This window comes from Octopus bimaculoides, chromosome 19 (genome assembly GCF_046866305.1).
Source record: "Octopus bimaculoides isolate indiv1 chromosome 19, ASM4686630v1, whole genome shotgun sequence".
Taxonomy (NCBI): Eukaryota; Metazoa; Mollusca; class Cephalopoda; order Octopoda; family Octopodidae; genus Octopus; species Octopus bimaculoides.
Window position 1 is genome coordinate 25,684,426 of NC_142946.1, and position 18,626 is coordinate 25,703,051.

Sequence of the window (18,626 nt, forward strand, 5' to 3'; positions counted from 1 at the left end):
CCCCTCGCAGATCAAACCCGAATGAAATTAAGGTTAACACTATGGACTTTTGTCGAAAATTATGCCTCACAGAAGCACTTGACAACTACACCAGCGAAGATGACTCAATAATAAAAAACAAAAGTGAATACTGTCCTACAAAAGGCAGAAATAAAGTACTTGATGATTCTTGTGAACACATTACCAATTTTCCTTTCAACACCCTACAAAAACAATGAATTAAATCCAACCTTAATACAAATGAATGGAAAAACCGAATCGAGTTAAAAAATGATATAAACCTGACCATTAAAGAAGCCAATAAAGGAAGTGTGGTAGTGGTGATGGACACAGAGTACTACAAAAATTTAATACTTTTCATGTTGGAAAACAATATTTACTATGAGAAGATAGTACAATACAACCCACAGAAGACATTTAAAAATTTATCCTCCTTACTACAAATACATGGAAAGGGCCTCACTAAAAAAGAAATTGACTATTTATCCAATTTTAAATACAGACCAAGTCTATTCTACGGATTACCTAAAATATACAAAAATCCACACATTTGCAAAGCTTGCAAAGATTCTCCAAGCCTATGCCTTAATGTTCCTCCCGCTATTGACCTCAAACTAAGACCCATCATTGCTGGCCCTGCTTGTGAAACCCACTGTTTGAGCAATTTCCTTGACATCCTACTCAAACCATTTAAAAAATGTGAAAAGTTTCATCAGGGATGACTTAGACATGCTTAACCACCTCCCGAAAACAATAAATGAAGGAACCCTGTTAGTATCATTCAATGTGGTGAACTTGTACACCAATATCCCACACGATTATGGTGTAGAAGCAATTACCTTCTGGCAAGAAAAATACCCAGAAGATGCATCAACCACAGATTCATAATCGCAGCACTGAAATTCATCCTACTGAACAACTATTTCATGTTCGATACTGTTTACTATCGACAAAAATGTGGAATTGCAATGGGAACTCAAGCTGCGCCAGTGATTGCGAACCTTGTAATGAGTTACCTAGAACTTAAAATATACCAATCATCACTACAAAAATATGGCACCTCATTTCATTGCTATTTAAAGGAGAACTAGAAGAGGTATTTAGATGATTGTTTTATACTTTGGAAAGATAGCATGGACAAACTCCTCGATTTCAAAATAATGCTCAACGATATCAATAGCAACATACAATTCACCATGGAACACAGCAGCAAACAACTCCCTTTTCTTAACATTCTAATTAAAATAGTCAATAACCACATCGAAACAGACATCTTCTATAAACCCACAGATTCAAAACAATACCTAACATTCAACTCAAACACATAAAAATTAATATACCTTATAATCTGGCAAAAAGAATCTGTACTATAGTTTTGGACACCAATACTCATGAATGAAGCCTCCTTGAATTCAGATCAATACTAATCAAGAGATATTACCCAACATCATTAATAAATGATGGGATTAAATGAGTACAGGAAATACACATACGAACATTAAGGGAAGTTAACCGAAATACTACACCAGACTTAAAAATACTCCCATACATCTCCACACATAACCCTAGAAACAATGAAGCATTCAACATTATCATACAAAATCTACCCAAGGCTGATAAAGGGAGTGCAGTTGTCTTAATGGACAACTATATAACTCTAGTACTATCCATATTGGATGACACAACATATGAAAAGGCCCAACACTACAGTCAGCAGAAAATAATGAGAGACCTAAACTCCATGCTAAACCTATACAGAGAAGGGCTCACCAACAAAGAATATGACTATATGACCAATTTCAAAAGTAAAACCAGTCAATTCTACGGTATTCCCAAGATGCACAAAAGTGAGAAAATAAGTAACACATGCAGGAAAGCCACAGACATAATAATCAAAGTCCCTACTCCTAATGACCTCAAATTGAGACCTATAATAGCAGGTCCTGCATGCAAAACCCACTGCCTCAGTAACTTTTTAGATACCCTCTTAAAGCCATTCCTCGAGCATATCAAAAGCTACATAAGGGACAACCTGGATATGCTCAATCACCTTCCTGAAACAATAAACAAAAACACCCTACTAGTATCCTTCTATGTAGTCAACCTCAATTCCAATATCCTCCACAACCTTGGAATAGAGGCAATTCAATTCTGGCTGGGGAATTATGCCAACAAACTCCCACATCGCATCAAAAAAGAATTCGGGATAGAAGGGCTAAAATTGGAGAATAACTACTTTGTCTTCAATGACTTCTCTCGACAAAAATTGGGGACTGCGATGGGTACAAGAATGGCCCCCTCCTTTGCTAATCTAGTCATGGGATATCTAGAAATTAGACTTCATCGTAAGGTTCTAGAAAAATACGGCAGCCCATTCTCCCTCCACATAGAAAATAACTGGAAGAGATACCTGGATGACTGATTCATTCTTTGGCATGAAAGTATAGAGAGACTTAGAGAATTCCAAGCACTTATAAATGGACTAGACATAAACATTCAATTCACAATGGAATACAGCCATCAACAACTTCCCTTCCTCGACATCCTCATTAAGAAATCTAACAACGTAATAGAAACAGATACATACTATAAGCCCACGGACTCCAATCAATATCTACCATTCAACTCATGCCACCCCAGACACACCAGAATGAATATCCCCTTCAACCTAGCAAAAAGGATATGTACTATAGTTTCTAATGCAAAAACCAGAGACACAACTACATGAACTAAAGGATACACTCATCACTAGGAACTACCCACCTTCACTAATTGACATATGCTTTCAACGTGCCCTTCAACTCAACATCTACAAACTCGAACATCCCAAATTAAAGAAGGATTTACAACCAAAAGCTCTACCATACATCTCCACACACAACCCTCTTAATGAAGCCTTCGACACCATCCTTCAAAACATTCCCCTGCTAAAAAAGGACCACAGAATGAACTTAATCCTCCAAACACACACCATCATAAAAAGCAAGAGACAACCCAAATCTATGAAAAGTCTCCTAACACAAGCCCGAATACACTCCACAACAACACAAAAGCCGTCAGTAAAAAAATGCAGAACACCCAATTGTGAGATATGTGTCAATTTAATTGAGGGATCAGAGTTCTCCTTCAAACAGGGACAACGTTTCACAGTGAAAAGCAGCTTCACATGTACACCAGAGAACCTGATATACGCACTAACCTGCTCTGGGTGTCAAGAGCAATACAAAGGCCAAACAAAAAACAGTCTACGTAAAAGGATGGCTCTGTACAGATCCCAGATCAAAATTTCCCAAAACAGAAAAATAGCTTTCAGCCAACACATCAACATTTGCGCCAGCAACAAAAATCCAAGCTTCAGAATTTTTCCCCTTACCAATTCAGGGACGATACAACCTGTAGCCAATGAATTAGTAAAGTGACTCTCTTTAGTACAAAATACAGACCACTTTTGAACGCATCTACAACAAACGACATATCCACCACGGCCTTAGAATAACACAAACACACACGCAAATATTAAAAATGATACACTCAAGTGATACCCAAGAATTCATTAAAAAACAGTCCCAATCACTGCTATAATCCATAACGAGCTACTTTTAGGTCACTTGACCATTTAACATCCTACTACTATCATACCATTTACATTCCTTTCTTATTCTCCCTTATCTTTCTCCTTCTTCTTCTTTGTCTTCTTCTTCTTCGCCACCTCCTTCCTAACTTTACCACTATTGCTGTTCAGAAAAACACCTATGCAAATTTTATAAACAATACATTCAAAAGAGATGTCTCAAGAATTCAATCACTACTACCATCCACAACAAGTCACTTTCAGGGCACTTGACCATTTAACATCCTACTACTATCATGTCACTCCTGCATTCTTCTTCTCCTCCTCCTTCCCTGCCAAGAATTCACAATGACCTCAAACCCACAAAAGTAAACAAGAGAGACAGAGACAGGCAGAAACAAAAAAAAGTGCACCTTGTATTTGAATACTATACAAATATTCTTTTAAAAAACTTTTCTTTTAATTTTTCTAAAATTTAATTGCTTTCCACACTTACAGTTGAAAAAGTTTCAATGACTGAAACTGGTACTGTAATGTTTTTTCAAAAATTATTTTAGCATTTTCTACCTTGACTTTATTTTTCCATATATATCAATTCATGTGTGTTCCTTTTCAACCGTCTACATATATATATGTATATATATATATATATATATATATATATATATATATATATAAGTTAAAGAAGTGATTTTTATAAAAATCACTTCTTTAACTTTCTAAGACATCTCAACGGTTCTAAAAGCAAACTTAGTGTGTTTGTTAACGTTTATCGTAATTTGAATTTAACGTATAATAGCGTCTCATAAAGCGAGATTTCTATACATCTTAAATTTGCAAAAAAGTGTGTGGTGAGGGCAGTTTAGCTTAATCGGTCTAAGAGCACCGTGATGCATAATCATGGAGGTGTGAGTTTGAGTCTCATAGCTGGCCGCCAACACTTTTTTCTGCAAAATAGGAGTATATATATATATATATATATATATGTATGTATGTATGTATGTGTGTATCTGTGTTTGTCCCCCCACCATTGCTTGACAACTGATGTTGGTGTGTTGATATCCCCGTAACTTAGCGGTTTGTCAAAAGAGATCGATAGAATAAGTACTAGGCTTACAAAGACTAAGTCCTGGGGTCAATTTGTTTGACTAAAGGTGGTGCTCCAGCATGGCCACAGTCAAATGACTGAAACAAATATATATATACATTTTCCTTCCAATGAGCAGGAGGTCCCATCTTTGCAATTGCAATTCTTTGGAAAAGAATTGGCACTGTGGTTATTTGCAATTATCTTATTGTTGTGTTGGTTAATGAAAGAGGCGAAGTTTTTGCAACAAGAATAGCTGATCTTAAGCGTTCGTCTATTAAATATTCTATAAAACTTATGGTTGAAAATGTCTATATACTAATTTTAAGAATTCCCTACCTATATTTGTTTCTACGGCCATATTAAAAGCTGGATTGAACCACAAAACCCTCCTAGTCCTAGTTCTATGTGTTGCATTACTGCTAACATTAAGTTTGTTATACTGGATCTTCTCAGAGATGGAACCTCCTGTCCATTGGAAGGAAAATGTCTGGAGAAAGGAATAGCATATAGAGCCAAAGTGCAAAAAGAAGGCTCACATGAATATAGAACATACACAGGGGCTTCTGAAAATTCTTTCAAGACCCGATTTTATTCTCACAGAAATTCCTTCTGATACCCCAAAAATAGGACAAAGACCAGCCTGGCAAAATATGTCTGGGAATTAAAAGCAAATGAAACCCACCCTTTCAATGTGACATGGAGAATTTTAGATAAAGCATCACCTTACAGACACGGTGCACATAAAAGACCCATCAAACGTAATTTATGCCTTTTGGAAAAATTCTATATTTTATTCCAGGACGATAGTGCTTTGAATCAAAGATGCCAACTCTTGAATTCCTGCAGACACGCAACAAAATTTAAAATATCAGCTGACAAAATACCATATGGATAGTATATATTTTTTGAATCTTGAACTAGTTTTCAATCCCACTGTTGAATTTGTATTTTGTAATGCATGGTTATTTCACATTGCAAAGATATTGTATTTATTTCGAAGTATTTCTTTAGAAAACCTTCGACTGTTTTATATATATATATATTATTTTCATGTTTAAGATTTTATTTTTTATTTCATTTTATTGTATCTTACAAACCCATTTAATCGTTATATTTATAGATAATTCGATATATGGCGTTCCATTTTGCATGTCTTTTACCCGATTTTTATTATTATACACTCAGCAATTGTAAAAAAAAAGTTGTTTGTATATATACGTTAGGACCTGGATATATTTTTATATGGATGTCTGTATTGTAGGCATGCATATGTATTTGTATGTGTGTGTCTGTGTATATGTGTAAGTAAGCGTGTATGTTTATACTTGTACACATACATACACGGATGTATATGTATGCATTTATACACTTATATTTGTGTAGATATGTATTTATGTGCATATTTCCATATATTTATATATGTGGTCTTATATGTGTATTTATATGCTAATATATACTTATATATACATATATATATATGTAATTTTATTTTATGTGTATGTTTGTTATACATATTCCGTCACCTATCTCTCTTTTTTCTTTCCTTATGCAAAGTATCCTTTCTCTCCCTATTCGTTACTTTGAAAGTGTCCTTAAACAATGTGTTTCTCTTCTCCCTCCCCCCTTACTTCCCTCTTTCTTTCACTAGCTGTTATGTTTAGGGTTCTTCTTTTCCCCCTCCCTACGTTTAAAATATACTTCCTATTTCTCTTGTCTGTTACAACCGACTCATATATGTATACACCATGAGAATTTTGTGTGCATGCATGGTTGCATACATATATGTATATGTGTATTTGTGCATATGTTCATGTCTTATATATGCCTGTCGTGGAGGCGCAATGGCCCAGTGGTCAGGGCAGCGGACTCGCGGTCATAGGATCATGGTTTCGATTCCCAGACCAGGCGTTGTGAGTGTTTATTGAGTGAAAACACCTAAAGCTCCATGAGGCTCTGGCAGGGGATGGTGGCGAACCCTGCTGTACTCTTCCACCACAACTTTCTCTCACTCTTACTTCCTGTTTCTGTTGTGCCTGTAATTCAAAGGGTCAGCCTTGTCACACTGTGTCACGCTGAATATCCCCGAGAACTACGTTAAGGGTACATGTGTCTGTGGAGTGCTCAGCCACTTGCATGTTAATTTCACGACCAGGCTGTTCCATTGATTGGATCAACTGGAACCCTCGACGTCGTAAGCGACGGAGTGCCAACAACAACAAAAATATATGCCTGTATATGTATGTAACTATGTGCATGCATCTGTGTATTTTGATGCATATATGTATATTATAGATGGCCTAGTATGGGTATATACTGTTGCAAAAAATATTTATGTAATGCAGCGTGAAAATTTTAATTTTAATGTATTAATTGACTTATATTTCATATACAATTATTTACAATATGTATTTTGAATCTACTCTTCGATTTAAGGTTTTTTTCGATTTTACAATAGGATGAACTTATATTAAATTCATTTATTTTGTTCATTGCATGCTTAAGACTGTTAATTGAAAGGACCAATGAAACAAATCCATTTTTAAAGGTGTATCTTTTAACTAGTTTTGATTATATCGGTTCTATTTTAACAAAATTGTCCGATGAATGGGAACGTGAAACTCTGAGTAACAGCTTTCATTATATTTATGGTGCCTTTAAATAAAGTAAATATATATATATATACACAAGATGCTGTGAATAGATTGTCATCTCAATTGCACAAAAATGGAAATAACACTGACGTCTCATTTTTAAAGATATATTAACCAAAATTACATTAAAATATTTTGAAATACTAAAGAGTAAATTTATTCAATAAAATCGTCATTGGCTTCAATCATGGCCTCCAGATGACTCTGTAATCTCCTGCAACGCTTCTGGATGGTCTCCTTGTTTAATTTGATGAATGCTGCCATAATCCTTGCCTTCAGTTCATCTTTGGTGTTACAAGGAGTTTTGTTGGTCTCTTGCTCAGCTGTGCCCCCCACATAATAATCATGGGAATTGCAGTCTAGAGAGTTAGGTGGCCAGATATTAGGGGTGATATGGTCACAGAAATTTCCTGACAGCCATGACTGGGTTCTCCTGCTTGTGTGGCATGGTACAGTGTGCTGTTGCCAGACACAGGGTCTTTCAGCAGCCACCCTATTGACCCAGAGTAATACTACCTCCTCCAGGCACTTGATGTAGGCTTCTGTGTTGAGTCTGAGGCCATTTGGAAAGATGAACGGAGGCATAATGTCACCATCACTAGTGATCACTCCAAACATCATGATGTCAACTGGATGTTTGATTTTTATCACTCTCAGTACATGTCTTGGGGACATGGCAAGCCAACAATTGTTCTGTATGTTCACCATCTGATCCTGGCAGAAATTTTTCTCATCTGAGCAAAACCAAAGTATGATCAGTTGGAGGGGATGCTTAAGTTTGTTCAAAAGTTTCATAGCATGGTCTTTCCTCCTGTCCTTGATGGCTTGGGATAAAAATTGGCCCTTTCTCATCTTGTATGAGGAATACCAAATGTCTTCATGCACTACCAGCCTGATTAGAAACTCAGACATTCCCATGCCTCTGGTGATGGATCTGATTGACTTGAAGGGATTGTTGTCAATCTCACCAACAAATTCAGGAGTTCTTTTCTCATCAGAACCATCAGAGTGAGTTTTCTGAGCTGTCGTACCTTCATAATCACCATTAGACTCATCCAACTCTTTCTGAATCCTCTGCACTGTCTTGAGATTAACATCCAAACACTCTGAAATGTTCATATTGGAGCTTCCAGCACAAATACCAAGCAGTACAGCATGTCGTTTCCAAATTTCTGACAGTGAATTCATCACGGTGCTGCTTTTCTCATAGGCAATACCCAACTGACCCTACTATATTGTGTAGTTGACAAAACAAAAACAATGTACATGCGCAAAATAATAAAAATATAAAATGGCAGTTTCACCAATTACTTTCATACTTGTCATGTATGAATAATTTGACCTCGGACATATTATAGGGTCTTCATTTGATTTTTTTATTAAAAAATTTTAAAAATAAAAAATACTGCTTGTTATATTACATTCATGTCTTTCAAAGATTTTAATATTTTTGCTTCCGGTTGTCTAGTGTCAGTGACGTAACTTATCTCTTTATGTATATCTCTCTATCCATCTTTCTCTATCTATCTCTATCTCTCTATCTATATCTCTTGTTTTCACTTTTATTTTACAGACCCTATTCTTTTCACTTTCAATTTTTATATGCCATTGTTTAATTTCCATGTTATTGTTTTCACTGTAAGTCTAAGTTTTAAATCACTATTTACAAACAAACAACAAATTACTGATGTAAGTAATTTCATAATTTACTGACAGAAGTATCTTCCTAAATTTCACTTCAACCCATACGGTCTTGTGTTTTCCTGTTGTTGACGGTTTCTTTCTGGTTCCTTCGATACTGGCTCTTTGGTTCACTGACAAATTTCCCTTCGACCCCTACAATACTCTCTTTTCCGTTAAAATTTCTTATTTACTTTCTGCCCATCATATTAAGAACTACAGATTTCTGCCTCCTGACATAATTTCCATGATCATAACTTTCAGAATTATGGATATTTTTTAATAAAATTTTCTACGAATATATGTTCTATCATGTCAATGATAGACGCAAGTCTACTTCAATTTGTCTTAACTTTCAAGAAAATGGATACTTCTTGAAAAAGGTTTCTCAATGTCAACTTCTGGTATTGACATAAGAATGGCGAAGTCTGTCCCTGTCTAAATTTTAATGTTTTCATTTCAAGTTTTAATTCACTATTTGTAAACAACTACAATAAATTACTGAAAGAAATATTTACTAAGCTCACAATTTAAATATTCAGTACAAGACACTATTCAATGTGCTTCTATTTATACGATTTATTCATTTATTCATTCCATCCCCATCTCATTCATTGTATGCAAGATTCTCTCTCTCTCTCTCACACACACACACTCCAGGTTTGATTTCTTTATTACACAAATATCACGTTAAAATTTTGCAATTAAACATGTGGCACCCCCAAAATATGGGCATTATTTTGCTGAAACTCGCATAATTTGTTTATTTACGTAAAAAGATTTTATTTATTTTCTTTTTCACACTGTGTTCAGCTCTATGTATTTATAAGTCACACACGCACACATGTTTTTGTATGTGTTTTTATACATATATGTATGGTGTGTGCGTCTATGTGTGTGTGAGTGAAGGGGTGTGCTGCCATGTATTCGTACATACATAAATATATATGCATACATCTTTTCTGTATGTATGCATATGTGAGAGGGAGTGTGATGTCTAAGTAGCACTTTCTCTCTCTCTCTCTCTCTCACACATACATACAAGAAAGATGTATGCCTATTATTTATGTATATATGACAACACACCCCTTCACTCACTCTCTCTCTCTCTCACACACATGCACACCTCCATTTCATCTGTGGTTTGATACTGTATATATATATGTATCTGTGTGTGTGTGTGCGTGCGGGCAGTGTTCCACAATTGTCAAAAAAAAGCAGAGGAATTTTCTTTCTTGATGTTCCTAGTGGCACACATAAAACATTTGTTACATTACTTCTCTCCAAAGTAAGGTAACAAAAAAAAAATTTGCAGTTGTTGTACCATTGTCTGGTTTTGCTGCCACCATTCTCACAGGAGGACGAACAGCTCATTCTGCTTTTAAATTACCACTAAACCTGGTCACAAGTGACAGTCGAATTTGTAACATAAGCAAAGATTCAGGTTCAGCAAAAGTGTTGTGCCAATGCCACCTTATCATTTGGGATGAATGCACCATGTCACATAGAGGTGCAATGGAAGCTCTTGGTAACACCTTACAGGACATCAGAGGCAACAATAAATTTATGGGAGGAGTTACATTACTTTTATCAGGAGAATTCAGACAGACATTACCAGTCATTCTGAGACAAACAAGATGAAATAACAGAATGGAATAAAGTACTGAAATTCTCCTGCAATACTAACGTGCCAGCTTCATTACATGGGGACCAATGTGCAAAACAGTTTTCAACCTGCCTCTTCCAATTAGGAAATGGGAAAGTACCACTTGATGGGAATGGTAATATCAGTTTGGCTCATATTGCTATCATGATGAATTCCCCAACTGAATTGAAGAACAGAGTATGACCAGACTTAAGTGATAATTATAATTCACATAAATGGTTGTGTGAAAGGTCAATTCTTAATCAAAAAAATGAGACAGTAGCAAGAATTAGCCATCTAATTAATGAATAAGATTCCAACAATTATTAAGAAGTACAAATCAGTTGATTCAGTCCTTGATGAAAATCAAGCTGTCCATTACCCAACAGAGTTCCTTAATTCTCTTGAGCCACCTGGAATTCCTCCACAAACTTTTTCTGAAGGTAGGAGTCCCAATAATGCTTCTAAGAAATTTAGATCCTCCTAAATTATGCAATGGGACAAGGTTGATTGTGAAGACATTATCACCTAATGTGACAGAAGCTACCATCATCACTGGATGTGCCTCTGGAGAAGAGGTTTTCTTCCAAGAATTCCAATCAATCCAACAAATATGCCCTTTGAGTTCCAACAAACACAATTCCCAGTGCGACTTGCTTTTGCAATGTCTATTAATACAACTCGAGGTCAGTCTTTGAAATCTACTGGCTTGATTTTCTCATGGTCAACTTTGTTGGTTGCTCCCGGGTAGATAGTTTGCAAGACTTGTTTGTCTATTCTCCAAACCAGAAAACAAAAAATGTTGTTTACCCAGAAGCTCTGGTATAATCCCTTCAACGTATGTGGTAGAATTTATCTCCTTTCATAAAAGTGGTAAATTTTGTATTTTTGTTTATTATGATTATTATTATTTTTTTTTTTCATTGTTATTCTTCCAAAATGTAAGGAAAAATTTCATTCCCGGGCAAGTTAAAATCAAAAATAAGTAATTTGTACTCACTAAGATCGCCACTAACATCTTGATCAAACTGCATAAACTGACCTGCAACAAATATAGATATTTTATTGCAAGATATTAAAAAACAAAGTATGGTAATTATTTTCACCTTAATTATTGCTATTACTATGATGCTAATGTTTTAATTATAAATATGATATTTAGTTAGCATTTGTTCATCTTGATATATTACTGGTTTGTCGAAATGATGTCAATTATATTAGTTCTGAATAATATTGATGTATAGATGTCAATAGTACTTTCTGAATTAGCATCAATTTGATATTTTTAATCTTTTTTTTCCCCCTATGGTATACCTCTTGAATCATTTATATCAATAATTATGAGTATCTTTAAAATTCATCCATATAACTATGGATAGTTTAATTAATTTTTCAAAGCTTATTATTAAAAAAACTATGACAACTATAAACCTTTCCAAGTTTCACTTTAAATTTATGTACATCAAACTCTACAGATACCAGTTTCCAAGATCTTGCATCAAGAATCTGATTTTAATCATTAAATCTGAAGAGTTTGTGGAAGGATTCTTCAAAAAATCAGAAAAATTCTCAGTGTTAGCATATTGGTTTCAAATTTTGGCACAAAGCCAACTATTTTAGGGGAAGGGTAAGTTGATTAGATCAAGCCCAGTACTTAACTAGTACTTATTTTATCGACCTTGAAAGGATGAAAGGCAAAGTCAATCCCAACAGAATTTGAACACAGCACATATAAAAGGATGAAATGCCACTAAGCATTTTGCCTGGTGTGCTAACAATTCTGCCAGTTCATACCTTATTAAATGTTACAAATATTGTCAAATCTTTTCACGGTGATACGAGAGCATGTTGTAATTGATTAAATGGTGGAATGAGGTAATATTGGTTTCAAATTTTGACACAAGGCCAGCAATTTGGGTAGAGAGGGTAAGTTGATTACATCAACCCCTGTGTGCAGCTGGTATTTATTTTATCAACTTCAAAAGGATGAATGTCAAAGTCAGCAGAATTTGAACTCAGAACATAAAGACAAAATGCCCCTAAGCATTTAACCCAGCACGCTAATGATTCTTCCAGCTTGCTGCCTTAAGCATGAGGTAATATTAAAAGAGCTCTGTACCAAAATTACTGAAATGTTTTATTCTTGACATTTAAGGGAATCAGATTTGTTATTGACAAGGTGATATTTACACGTGTTCAATCATTGTATTCTAAAATTATCTATCTGGGAGCCAATCTCTATTGGAAATGGTTTATATTGGATACCTCTAACAGGCATTGAGCTTTTGCAAAACTGTTATAGTTTAAATTTCCTATGAGTTTAGGAGGTTTCCTTCAGCACTGAACTGAAGACTTACAACAGATATGATTCCATTCAAGGGTCTAGAGGCCAAAAGAATTTTAAAACCTAAATGAAAACTAACAACCTAAGTTTTTGCATCACAATGTCATCCCAAATATCATTTGTTAGAAAATATCTATATATAATTTTGCTTGTAAATATAAATGAAGATGAGATCCATAAGGTAACTTTTGTAGTGGTTAGAATAGTGTTTAAATAAGAAAGAGTTTATAACGTTACCACAATATTTCCTGTTATTCATATATTTCAGTTAAATCTATATAGTAGACATCGTCAGTTGCTAAGGGATTAAAAATAATCTACCTATGATAAATATACCCAAAATTGTTCAAAATGAAAATATAAAATATCTTACTTTTATATCGTATAAGTTTTTCTTCAAGATCTTCTATATCTTTGTATGCTATATCATCCAGAAATTGCTGTAAAAATATGATTTAAAAAAAAAAAGTATATAAAACCACAGGTTTCTTATTAGCTTTAGAATTTACTACAGTAAAAGGCAAGAAACAAAAGATTAAGACAGGAAAATCTTGGAGGGCAGGTGTATAAGTTTAGAATGTTAACTTGGAAGATGCAATAGTATCATAAAGCTAGGATGCTAACTTTTGTGACATGTTCATTAGTTTTGGTGGGGTTGATTTTAGTTTTGATCACGATGTTCTTGTTGTTGTTATTGGTGGTGAGTGAGTGGTGGGTGATGAGAGGTTGTGGGTTTCTTAAAGATGAGACAGTGGTAGCTGCTTTCCATGCCATATCACCTTTAACAAAATCATAAAACATGGCCTAGATGCCACAGGCTTCCCTTCCCAGCTCAAGTCAGCAGAGCCAGACTGGGGGGACAGTGAAAAGCCAGACAGTATGACAATTTTCCTGTTCTGTGGTGGCAGACCCCTCATCTGGGACCTCCAGCTGCAATGCCTTCTTCAGTGGCAACTTGGTGTGTTCAGCTACCAGTTCAGACTTTGCTACTAGTCAGGCTGAGAAAAGCAAATTATCAAAGTATCAGTTGTTCTCTGATAGGTTTATGTTTTGAGCCTGTGGCAGTAGAGACCTCTGGTGTTCTTGGCTCCTGGACCACATTGCTGCTCATTGCTATCAGGGCAGAGATGGCTATCCACAAGTGCAAACCCCAGGAGTCAGAGTGTCTGTTCTAGTACATCTACCTCACCATCTTCCACGGCAACAACTTTTCCATTTTGTCTACTGGGACCATGAGGCAATTTGAATTACAGGAAATCAAGAGAATGTAAGAATTTCATTCTTTTCTACATGAACAATAAAATTAAAAAATATACTCCAGTTTAACTCTTTAGCATTCAGATTACTCTGCTGTGGGGATGAACCGGAAGAAGAGAGCCATGACGTCAATGGTCAAGGGACTGACCGGAAGAGGAAACGTGAGAAGGGAAGTGCAGGGGGGACAGCAGAGGGTCATCCTTCTTTGGCTGGCCGAGGCATTGCAAACGGATATGAGGAAACTTGCTCTCAGATTGGAGATAGCAGCTGCTTATTACTGAATGACAGCAGGGTAGGGCAGGATTGCCAGAATGACTATTATTAGATAGGCACAGATGAGAGAGGAAGGTAGGTGAACCTCTTTTCACTTCCCATGCACAACAAGCTATTTCGGCAGTTGTGTACAGACATCATTGTCCCCTTGATGTATAATGGCAGTGAAGATAAGGATCGGTAGTGATGTCATCAGACCTTTCTATGGTGAAGGTGACGTAGTAGCCTGAATTCAAAAAGTCAAAGTTGTGGCCAGGCTACAAGACATCGAAGATGTAGCGAGCCTCATGGCCCTGTATTTGGAGGGGAGTGCACTGGCACTGTACCTTGAAATCGATGAAGAAGAACAGCAGAGTGCAGCAAAGATCGATCAGCACTTGAGAGAGGCTTACACAGATGGAGAGTACGCCACTTTTGCTGGGAACAATCAGATGGAGAGGGGAACAGGTCGACAAATTTGCTGCGGAGGTATGGAGGTTGGTCATGTTGTCTGGTCTTACCAGTGAGGGACAAGCAAAATCTGGATGTTGCACCCAAACATAGCACCTACTAGTGCATCACTCCTTATCTGTGATATTTTTGGCAAAGCTTATGACAACACTCTTCCCTCAGCCACTCAACTTTCTAAGATTGACCCCTACTAACTTATTTGTACTGAAAGTTGAAATCCACAATGAACAGTCACTGTATTGAAAATGATAGAAGAAATTGAAGAAATCCCTACTACCCCTACTACTGGCATGGGATGGATGGTTTGACAGAATCCAATGAACTGAAGAACTATATCTGTTTTTGGCATGGTTTCTACAGCCAGAGGCCATTCCTAAAGCCAACCATTTTGCTGTATGTACTACCGGGTGCTATTACCATGGCACCAGCACTAATGAGGTTACCTAGCAACTTGCAAGACTAAAGGGTCCTCTGTAACTGAGGGAGAATGGGAGATAGATAGAAAAATAGAGTGTATGTGAATGTGCAATGGTTTTAGGCAAGTGGGTTATGTACCGGGTCTCCAAGGTTATTCCATATTATAAGGGAAAGTATGGGTGGAAGGTGTGGTGGAAGGGAACATGAAAGAGAATATAGATGAAAATCCAGAGAGAGTCATTGAAAAAGAAGTGTAGGGTGTCATAGAGGTTCGGTCACTAAGATGAGAGGATGTTGATATAGTGGAAAAGACAGTTGGTGAAAAAAAGGCTGAGAGGGAGTTATGACAGGCAATGGGTAAGTGGTGAGATGGGAGTTAATTGATAGAGTGGGGGAGATGGATGAAAGAAGGAAGGTGGGCACAGATTGAGTGATGAGGTTGGACAAATATACTTTCTCTTACATGTGCCAAGTGAAGGATGGGTAGGTAGAGGGATGGGGCAATATGTAGGGCAACCATTCATACTTTGTGAGCTTCATAAGTGGTGAGGAGCTAAGAGATAGGAGGGGTATGAGTGATAAAGGGATCAAAGTGAATGGGGAGATGAGTGAAAGAAGGAAGGTGATTAACAAGTATATAAGATAGGAGGGGTAGATAAGGTGGCAGCAAACATATACTCGTCAGGATACAAATATATGCATATATATATTCCAACATGTCTATATGCTTAAGTATCCCCAAATATATTTCAATCAAACAATGCAATCACAACAATCCAGAAACTTCTGATAATACCTCATAACTATAGATTGTGTATATATATGCATGCATGTTTGTATAAATGTGTATATATGTATTCCATTATGTGTACATGTGGGTGCTGATAGGAATGATAATGTACATAATTATCTTAAGATGAAGTCAGAACAAGATTATTTAAACAATCTGCCTATCTGTTTTAGATAAAGTTGGAACTTGAGGCAAGGCTTTCACTCAAGCTTAATATAACTACCACAAAAATACAAATTAAGGATACTTTAATGTTGTATTGACAAACAGAATATTAACCCTTTAGCATTTAGATTAAACTGTATTATAATCCTTATTTATTGACATTGTTTTAAATTAATCAAGTATTATCTTGTACCTTCAAGATTTTGATGATGTGGTTGTATATTTTTAGTATGGTGGCACACCATTTGAGTGTGGCCGTTGCCAGTACCGCCTGACTGGCCCTCGTGCCGGTGGCACGTAAAAGCACCCACTACACTCTTGGAGTGGTTGGCATTAGGAAGGGCATCCAGCTGTAGAAACTCTGCCAGATCAGATTGGAGCCTGGTGCAGCCATCTGGTTCGCCAGTCCTCAGTCAAATCGTCCAACTCATGCTAGCATGGAAAGCGGACGTTAAACGATGATGATGATTGTAAGGTAGATGTAAAAGACCCAATTTGGCTGATTTGAACATAAAACAGGTAGAATATTTTAGCCAGTTTAACCCTTTAGCATTCAGATTACTCTGTCAAATGTAATGCTTATTTATTCACATTGTTTTGAATTAACCATGTATTATCTCATAGATTTGAGATTTTGATGATGTGTGATTATTTGATGAATGACAGTGTAGAGTAGGTGTGAGAAATCAGATCTGTCCTATTTGAACATAAAACAGGTAGAATATTTTGGCAGGTTAAGGCCAGTTTGAATGTTAAAGGGTTAAGTGCTAAATGGTTAATTACACTGGTCAACAAGTATTTTTTATCAAGCATATATCAAGGTGTACTTAGTGTAGTTTTTAATGCTGATTTCAAATATACAATTAGTTTTTGACATCACGTACAGTTTTCAAGATGAGAAAGTTTTTTTGATTTTAGATCATGCATTATATAGAAATTCCAATTAATGACGTGTATGCATGTATTTCATTCACATCATAGAAACATACCTTTAAAATAAACTGCATTATTCATTGCTGCATAGTTCAGATGGAATATTTCATCATCTTAAATTGACCAATCAAGTTTTGTCTGATGAAATAGGTACTTCAACATCTCAAATTGTCCAGTCATAATTGGTCTGATGAAATATTTCATCATCTCAAATTCAATAGAAGTATAACCATTTGTATCTATTTCCTTACTTGTTTTACAGTGTCAACAATGTCAAGGCAGTGTAGAAATCGTCCTGTGTTATGTCTGTGGACAATTTATTGTGAAAGCTCAAAAACATACAATAACACCAGAGATCAAGAAGATTTATAAGCTATACTTGGACTGTCCTCTTGGAGATCAGGACAAGTTATGGGCACCACATTTTATCTGTTCAGCTTGCTCAAATGGCTTACATGACTGGTTTAATAAGAAGTCCATACCTTTTGCCATTCCAATGATATGGAGGGAGCTGAAAGACCATTTTAATGGCACAATTTGTCTCTTGCTCTATTGCATGCCAATATGCAACCCAACCAATTGCAGCCTTCAAATAAGGTCACGTGAGATAGTCTCTTCTAAACCTCAGTTTGAGCCGACTGCTCACTATAAAACTCTAGCTTCACATCGAGTCGATGTCTTTCAGTTCCAGACGTTTTGAGGTCTAGCCACTGACCACACAGGACACAGCCAGTTCCAGCGACAACACAACAGCAGCCACATGAAGACTCATCAACTTCGTCCAGCAGCATTCGAGGACCTCCATCTCTGTAGTCAGCATTTGTCCTAACATCAACATCATCTCTCTACGTACACAACAACCAGCAACACTCGCACAGGTTCCAACACAACACTGTGAATCACTTCACCATGGTTAACAGCAAATACAACCTGCAAGAACTCCTGTAACAAGTGACCGGCAGCAGCATCGTATCCACGACTTCACGTATGACATGTACCTCAACTGGCTCTGCATTACAGACACAACTTCTTGATACAGCATTTCAACTATTGTGTATCTTGACTACAAACTGGTATTTATCATCCTTGTGTGTGAACATTCTTCTAATGTCATATTATAGACTCTTTCAATGCTCTGTACTTAACGCTCATGCATACATCCATACCTATGCACACACACACTTTGTTCTCATGATGGCCTGTCTATTATTATGTATACATGATGCACCACAGATACACATGTTAACCTATCAATAAAATCTTCTCTTAAACAGTCTACCCGGTTGTGTCTCTCTTTTCCTTCTGGCACTTATACACATTTATCCTTTTCATATTTATTGTATCAACCGTGTGATGTACT

At 36.3% G+C, this 18,626-nt stretch overlaps 1 protein-coding gene across 6 annotated transcripts in view; it reads right to left on the bottom strand.

Moving 5' to 3' along the window:
* The window catches only part of LOC106883271 (allograft inflammatory factor 1), a 123,600-nt gene that overhangs the window by 49,410 nt on the left and 55,564 nt on the right, over positions 1-18,626 (bottom strand). For all 6 annotated transcript variants that reach the window (XR_016245203.1, XM_014934217.3, XM_014934220.3 and 3 more), the window contains exons 3-4: positions 13,355-13,421; positions 11,638-11,679 (exon numbers count right to left, since the gene is read on the bottom strand). Coding sequence is in view for 5 of the 6 variants with exons in the window: in XM_014934217.3 (XP_014789703.1) it covers positions 11,638-11,679; positions 13,355-13,421 (109 nt within the window). In the remaining variant the exon portion in view is untranslated. The remainder of the gene's footprint in view (positions 1-11,637; positions 11,680-13,354; positions 13,422-18,626) is intronic.